The 7,502-nt window shown below is 28.9% G+C and overlaps 4 protein-coding genes across 4 annotated transcripts in view; 1 reads left to right on the top strand and 3 right to left on the bottom strand.

The window, feature by feature from the left end:
* Positions 1-484, bottom strand: part of LOC123299018 (probable phospholipid-transporting ATPase IA) — a 67,323-nt gene extending 66,839 nt beyond the window's left edge. Inside the window, exon 1 of the mRNA XM_044881149.1 lies at positions 411-484. Within this exon, the coding sequence (XP_044737084.1) occupies positions 411-456 (46 nt within the window). The 5' untranslated portion in view covers positions 457-484. The remainder of the gene's footprint in view (positions 1-410) is intronic.
* A 2,244-nt stretch (positions 485-2,728) lies between these two features.
* On the bottom strand, positions 2,729-4,511 carry LOC123299019 (40S ribosomal protein S2). The gene is made up of 4 exons (XM_044881150.1): positions 4,375-4,511; positions 3,898-4,186; positions 3,306-3,539; positions 2,729-3,109 (listed from the first exon to the last, which is right to left on the bottom strand). The coding sequence occupies exons 2-4, from the start codon at positions 4,183-4,185 to the stop codon at positions 2,786-2,788; spliced, it is 846 nt and encodes a 281-aa protein (XP_044737085.1). The 5' UTR covers position 4,186; positions 4,375-4,511; the 3' UTR covers positions 2,729-2,785.
* Positions 4,512-4,727: 216 nt separating this feature from the next.
* Positions 4,728-5,339, top strand: LOC123298315 (60S ribosomal protein L39). The gene is made up of 3 exons (XM_044880284.1): positions 4,728-4,881; positions 5,033-5,136; positions 5,211-5,339. The coding sequence occupies exons 1-3, from the start codon at positions 4,879-4,881 to the stop codon at positions 5,257-5,259; spliced, it is 156 nt and encodes a 51-aa protein (XP_044736219.1). The 5' UTR covers positions 4,728-4,878; the 3' UTR covers positions 5,260-5,339.
* A 1,016-nt stretch (positions 5,340-6,355) lies between these two features.
* Positions 6,356-7,180, bottom strand: LOC123298296 (39S ribosomal protein L22, mitochondrial). Its single transcript, XM_044880258.1, has 2 exons — positions 6,918-7,180; positions 6,356-6,837 (listed from the first exon to the last, which is right to left on the bottom strand). The coding sequence occupies exons 1-2, from the start codon at positions 7,095-7,097 to the stop codon at positions 6,403-6,405; spliced, it is 615 nt and encodes a 204-aa protein (XP_044736193.1). The 5' UTR covers positions 7,098-7,180; the 3' UTR covers positions 6,356-6,402.
* Positions 7,181-7,502: the final 322 nt, after the last annotated feature.

The following is a 7,502-nucleotide window of genomic DNA, read 5'->3' as shown; positions in this document are numbered from 1 at the left end:
AACAAATGAAATGTAAATAAAACTATCATTACAAAACTACAAACAAACAACTATCAATTATCAAACTGTTGCAATCGTTTTTTACTTATCCGCAAAATAAACAAAAAAAAAGCAATGGAAATGAAAAAAAAAAAAAAACTTCAAAATACAGGAAAACTTTAAATTTATGACTATTATGAATAAACAAACAGTCACATAATTTACTTATCTTATCAATACGTACCTCCAGGAAATAAAATAAACATATAAATTTTTCCAGGTTAATAACACCGAAAGCCCATAAAATGCCAAAGCGAAATAAAATAAATACACAAGATTTAATCCCCAAGCATAATTTTAAAACGCAAAAATTTACAGCAATTCTAGGGAGTCTAACCTAAAAATAATTTTGAAAATAAAATTTTACATACCAGCAAAAATAAGTACTTTATCATCCTGAGTCGTTTTTGAAATCATCACAATAGTTTTTTTTTCTTTAAGATTTAATTAAAACTTTATATTTTATTTATAATCATATTTAAAAAAAAAAAAAAAATTAATTAAAATTTATTCATCACTTAAAAACTATCTTTTTAGTAAATATTTTATTAGAATTCATTTATCTCTAAAAAAACACTTTTGTTTTTTTTTTTTTAATATTTTTGTGCAAGATAATAATTTTTAAATTGCAAAAAAAGTAATTATTTTAACCTTATTTATTCAAGTTTAACGATTTCAAACATTATTTTAATGATGATGGTTGGCAGTACAATATTATTAGTACACAATAAAATCTAATAAAACATGTATTCAATATTTTTTGTATGTCAAGAATTTTATGTCTGTTTTCATAGTTTTGCCTTTTATTGAAAACATGACGACATTAGTGAGGAATCAACTCATACCTAGATTTAATAATAACAAATGACTTAATAGTGTGTGTTACACAATACAAATAATTTATGTTTTTGGCCCATGCTTAATAGTTGAAAATTTATTTAGTTAATATTTGCACTAGCGTTTGTATATGATTTGCACTTTTACTTTTCATAAAAGCATACTCAACAATACAAAAGAGAAATTTCAAAATAGATTACTAGTAAACAATACACGTTTATAATTATTGCCAAAAATAGCAAAGCTTAAAAACCGGAGTAAAGTATAAGAGGAAATTTAAATAACATAACTTTAGTGCAGACGTAGGATGTATTTAATTTTGTAACAAATACATTTGTTAATACGCTGATCTGCGATCCCACTCATATGAAAATCAACAATAAAATAAATTTAGAAAATCAAAAACCCCAGTGCGTAACTGCATTAAGGGAAATTGAAAAGAAAGAAACAAATCCAGTAGTTTACATAGCGACTTAAACAGTCGGAATCTATTATTGGGAATATTTCAGCCGGATTCTGGATTTAAATGGAGATCCCCCGACTGTTACTGCGCTTGTTTTTTCTTTTCAGTTTTTTTGATTTTTTAAATTTATTGTATTTATTTTACCCTTTTTAGCTAGGATTTTCAATGTGAAATGATACACACCACAAAGGATATTTAGTCCTTTGTGGTGCCCTAGAGGCCAAACGCGTGAGCCGATTTTAATGATTCTTACGTAAATTGATTTTTCTAATTAATAGCTATTCAAGAATACCCTACTTAACATAGTTTTTTTTTCCACAATACTGCGCCTGGTGGACGCCATATTGAATTTTCATTACTGCCCTAACTTCAGTAACCCCCTCGAGTTTGAGACAAATCGATTGACCTAATTATCATCAAAATCGGCCCACTCGTTTGATCTCTAGCGCGCCGCAAAGAAATACCCATACGCACATATATAGAGTGATAAACACATTACCACACCTTAGCGTCGCGCAGTTGGAAAATAAGGGATGTTGATAATATTCAATGAATAGGGCTTTTCATTTACAAAATGATTATTTTTTGTTTCGGAGTGTTTTAAATCAAGTAAAGACATATATCTTCTATACTTGTCAAAAAGCGCTGCTTGAAAAAGATAAAATATATTTAAATTTCTTAAGTTGAAAAGTTTTTTGACACTGTCCGAAACGAAAGCAAATCGATGAAAAGGTCTATTTCTAAGAGCTCCTACCGAAGATGTATTCTTTTTTATAATTGAGGGTTGAAAAAGCAACATTTTATGCCATTTACTTATTCTTTGATTCTATTTATTATATTCTTATACTTTGGGGGTGCAAATAACTTGCTAACTAGCCCAGAGTTCGAAAAATCATAAAATAAAATAAACAAAAGAACTTTTGAAAGTTTTTTGACTTAAAAAATTATTTTTAAACTTGCTATCCAAATACCATTATCCCCCTTTTACATAATTAATTAACCTACGTTGTTAATTTCAAAAAAAAATTTCACTTTTAAGATAAAATCAGAGGCTAATTTTAAGCGTCAAATGTAACTACACACAAGAAAAAGCCAAAAATTAAAATTTGCATTCCGCTCTCGATTTTCTAAACAACACCTATAAAGAACAAAACAAACTTTTTGTAGCTATGGATTATGGAGCAAAAATTTCTCGCGTTTATTCATTTGCTTACACTTAATAAATACTTGCACTTCTGAAAAATTAGAAATTATTTTAAATCTAATTTTTTTATCTGATGAATATTTTGAGTAGAATTCTGACAATTTGGTTCACCCGATCTGTAAACCATTTTTTTTTTTTTTTTTCGGAAGGAGTTGAAAGGTATAGTGTTAAATAAACAAGCTGAATAAATTAAATTGATGTTTATTAGTCTAACAGAATGCGTGTATTTAAATTTCAAGAAATTAAATAGCATCAGTTGCAGCACGAGGGCCACCAACAGGGCGATGGTTTTTAGCTAAATGATCAGCATACTCTTGATAAGGCGTTTTTGACAATGGTGATTCCTTCCACAAATCAGGTGTTAAGTATGCGTATGTTTTAGCAATAGCAGCATATGTTGCTTTTGCGAAATTACCAAGGGTACCAGTAGAACCACGAGCTGATGTATAACAATCTTCAATACCAGCCATTTGAAGTAATTTTTTGGGAACTGGTGCAGACACAATTCCAGTACCACGTGGGGCTGGAATTAAACGTACAGCAACTGAACCACATTTTCCAGTAACCTGAAATCAAAATTCAAAATATTAACAAAATTTTTGAACATTTTAAATTTAAATGTCTCTTTGGAAGTAAAATCAGACATCTTTAGGCCGTCATTAAACTAAATTAGCTTTCCGGTGGAAACCGCGAAAGATAACTAGAGTTTTCATCATAAAAAACAAAGAAAAAATAATGTTTAGAATAGAAAAATTCACAAACCTTGCATGGTACTGTGTGGGGTTGACCAATTTTGTTACCCCAGTATCCACGACGAACTGGAACAACAGACAATTTGGCCAAAATAATAGCCCCACGAATTGCAGTTGCTACTTCTTTACTGCATTTTACACCAAGACCAATGTGGCCATTGTTATCACCAATAGCGACGAATGCCTTGAATCGAGTACGTTGACCAGCACGGGTTTGTTTCTGTACTGGCATGATCTTCAAAACCTGGAAATAAAATATATTCGTTTAAAACTATTCTGAAGAGTTCAAAAATTTTTAAGAATTAAAATTGATAAATAATCAGACAGCTTATGCCTTCATTGGAAAATTCCTCTGGTGGAAACCACGAAAGAATATGAGCATACTTCATCATTTAAAATTTAGATTTTTGAAGGGTGCGAGTGATACATAGTGTTTATGGGCAAGTTACGAAATCAACATAGAATGTTGTTTACAGAATAAAATAACCCTACGCAAACTAGGACATGAATAAAATTATAATAATAACGGAATTATCCCTTTTCAAAAATAAGGCTACTAAAAAAATAAACAAAAATATTCGAAATATAAAAATATAACATACCTCATCTTTCAAGTATGATCCAATAAATTGGTCAATAATTTCGTATTCTTTAATTGGAAGAGAGAACAAATAGATTTCTTCCAAACTATGGATTTTACCATCACGAACTAAACGTCCAAGCTTGGTAACTGGAATCCATTCTTTTTGATCTTCTTTACCGCGTCCACGTCCACGGCCACGACCTCTACCACGTCCACGAGGACCACCTCGTGAACCTCCTGCACCACGTGAGCCACCAAAACCTCCTCGGAAACCTCCTCGTCCACCGGCTGGAGCTGCGTCCGCCATACTATTCAGAAAAAAAAATCAATAAGTTAATTAAAATTTTCAAACCACGTGGAATATTTAACTTAAAATAATTTGAAATTAATTAAATATTTATTTTATTTTCACTAATTTATAGCAATAAACTAAGTTTAATAAGTTAAAAACGTGAAATTATAACAACTTATAACATTTTTAATAAAAATATCTTACTTGTGGTATAAATTGATGCTAACGGCAAAACAACAAGGCCTTAAATGAATTGACCATCCAGTTTTATTAACTTATCTAGGATCCGGAAATTGGCTTAAACTATAATGCGCATGCTTCATGTTTTTGAAATAAATTTTTTAATAATTGTTTATATTTATTTAAATATCTAAAATAATACAAATCTTAATAAAAATAGTTAATAAATATTACTTATATTTAACCAATCTTAATTTTAATCATTATATGGTAAATTTTAATTTTAATCTAACATATTTTTAATTTGAAAAACCCCGCCCAATTAAGGAAATTTTATTTCTAAATGTTGCAGTAACTTATGTAATTGTTTCTCTTCTTTTAAAATGTCGTACATATCACGTTAACAAGAGAGATGCAAATAAATATTTGGTAACTAACTGAATAACTTCCGAACTAAAATCCTCACCAGTGTTCTCTTGTATAGAATACATTTACGGATTTACCTCGTGTGTGGATAAGCAGATAAATATGGTATGTTTTTGTGGATTCTGTATGTTTTTATTAATTAATTAGGGAATTAATAGTAAATATTAAAATTGATTAGACAATTACTTGCAGTTTTCTAATTATTTATCGTAAATTTTAGATGAATATAACTTAATTTTTCTCGTAACCTTTTCAGTCTGCTCACAAGACATTCATCATCAAGCGAAAATTGGCTAAAAAGCTAAAGCAAAATAGACCAATTCCACAATGGATACGTATGCGAACAGGAAACACCATTAGGTAAATTCAATTTATATTAATGTGTTTTTCATTGTCAAAATCATACTAATATTTTTTTTTTTTGTATTTTATAGGTATAACGCTAAGAGACGTCACTGGCGTAGAACCAAGTTGAAGTTGTAAATTCCTTCATTTTGTACCTATATTATTTTGTTTCACCTTATTATAAATTAATTAAAATGAAATAAATTAATATTTCAAAATAGTCTTATGTTTTTTAAATTACCCTTTAAAATAAAACCTTTGTAATATAGATGACTTAAAAATTGTCAAATAAGTTGTCACGATCTCATAAATTCACGACACATAAATAGTTAATTAAGGCGGGTATTAACTGAGAGTTATTTGAAAAATAATTTTTTAAATGTTTCGACGGTCGATATTTTTGGGAATTGAGAAAGCCTGCTAAATTATGGAGGAGGAAAAGACAACCAGGTTTTAGTGTCTATGGTAGATTACTTGTGTAATTAGCATCTAAAATCCAATCATTTGACGATTGGAACATTTTTCAAGATATTTCTAGAAACGTTTCGAATTCAAAGAGCTTTTCATAAATGATTTTAGATGGTATCTTTAAAATTACTCATCCATTGCGTAAATGAATCTGATTTTTGTGTATTTTTTAATAGAACCTCTTACAAATATTGTAGGATAATTTTTTATCTCCGATTTATAAATATCAATTTCTAGAGTAATTTTGACTCAAAAAGTATACTAAAACCTTATTCCTGCCTTGAAGATTGGATGACTAGCTTTTGAAACATCGACTTAAATCCTATACGAAGGGTGATATTTCGGTACATTTTACGATTTTAGACGGTATTTCTAAAATTACTCATCCATTTTCTCCGATTTGTACAAATATCGATATCAAATATATAATTTTAACCCAAAGCCGGGTTTCCTTGAAGATTGGGCGAGCAGCTTTTGAGACATCAGCTTAAATCATATACGAAGGTTGATATTTCGGAACAATTTCAGTTGATGACTCGGAAACTTACATTTATTCGTAAAAGGAACCAGATTTTCTGGTTTTTTCAAGTAAATCATTGTTTTAGTCTCCAATGTCAAATTAAAAAAAAGAATGAATAGTGTAAAGCGTTACTCAGAAAAAGTTCACACTGCTCCTTCCAAGAAGTTGTTGTAAAGTTCAAATTTTTAATAAATAATAATAATATATAATAATTAAAACAAATTTTATTTTTCTAAATTAACAATTACAAATTTTGTAAACAACTTTTCATGTTGAATAAATATACAACTAAATTATAAGGACCCTGTAACTTTTCTCTTTCGCATTTGTTCCACCCAATTTTCGAGTTGTTGTTCAGGAGTTAAAGGTGCTGGTAAATAATAATTTTCCGGTGGCGAACCTTCTTCTAATCTTACATAATAATGAACATGTTTATATTCAACACGTCCAAAACGACCACGAGCGTGTTTTCTCACACCTTTGAATACTTTCCCCTTACCACAAAACGATTCAGCTACCCATAAATTTGATCCAAATTCTACATTATGATCAGTGACAGCCATATGTTTAGCTTCTTCCAAAGCTTCAATAATCGATACAGACCCTTTTTTCAATACAAATTTCAACTGTTTAATAGCTTCATCAACAGACATCCCACGGATAAAGCTTGCAATGTACCACATTTTCTTTGGACTGTATTTAATATTTGGTTTCATGTGACAAACATACTGCAAGAGAATTTATAATTAAAATTTTATATTGAATCTCTTTTTTAAATAAATTATATGGATTCGAAATGTATACATACCGCAGGTCTTCTCTCTTCACCTGGTTTCTGTGGTGGATAAATTTTTTCATTATATTTGATAAAATGTTTGACACCTGTGGTTTTATTTGAAATTGCTCCTAATATTGGAGCTAAATGTATTTCATTCAGTAAATTTGTATAAATAGGAGCTACTTTTAATAAATTTTTAAAGCACTGCATTTTGTCAGTTTTCTAACCAAACTTCTTGTAAACTTATTCTTGTATACATAAATATTAAACTTATTTCATTTTACAGGAAATTAATTACAAGTACAATTAATAAATGAATTTTTCATTAAGAATACAAAAAATCTTTACATGTGAATTAATAAAATCTACTCTGCAACTTTCATCCTGAGTTATCCTGAATTTACAAGTTTGAAGTTTATTGAAAGAACATAAGTCAAGTAGGTAAGTAAATTTTAGTTGATTCGCTTCAAATAATTAAATTAAAATTATGCTTTATTAATTTAAATCGAAAGACTTAAAGCTTAGCGAAAAAAAAATTGATACATATTCGAGCTCAATATTTAAATTTGTACTCAAATTAAGGCGCCTTATTTTGAAAAATATTAAACATACCTA

The sequence above is a fragment of the Chrysoperla carnea genome, chromosome 4 (assembly GCF_905475395.1).
Source record: "Chrysoperla carnea chromosome 4, inChrCarn1.1, whole genome shotgun sequence".
NCBI classification, from domain to species: Eukaryota; Metazoa; Arthropoda; class Insecta; order Neuroptera; family Chrysopidae; genus Chrysoperla; species Chrysoperla carnea.
Note: the sequence above shows the minus strand (reverse complement) of the source record. Positions and strands in the feature narration are given on the sequence as shown.

Bases quoted from the DNA above. Each gene is read 5' to 3' on its own strand.
- LOC123299019 (XM_044881150.1), bottom strand. From the start codon at position 4,185: ATGGCGGACGCAGCTCCAGCCGGTGGACGAGGAGGTTTCCGAGGAGGT. The intron at 3,540-3,897 runs GTATGTTATATT...TTTTATTTCCAG, and splicing joins GATCATACTTGAAAGATGAG to GTTTTGAAGATCATGCCAGT. The intron at 3,110-3,305 runs GTTTGTGAATTT...TTTTGATTTCAG, and splicing joins CCCACACAGTACCATGCAAG to GTTACTGGAAAATGTGGTTC.
- LOC123298315 (XM_044880284.1), top strand. The intron at 5,137-5,210 runs GTAAATTCAATT...TGTATTTTATAG, and splicing joins CGAACAGGAAACACCATTAG to GTATAACGCTAAGAGACGTC.
- LOC123298296 (XM_044880258.1), bottom strand. From the start codon at position 7,097: ATGCAGTGCTTTAAAAATTTATTAAAAGTAGCTCCTATTTATACAAAT. The intron at 6,838-6,917 runs GTATGTATACAT...ATTCTCTTGCAG, and splicing joins GTGAAGAGAGAAGACCTGCG to TATGTTTGTCACATGAAACC.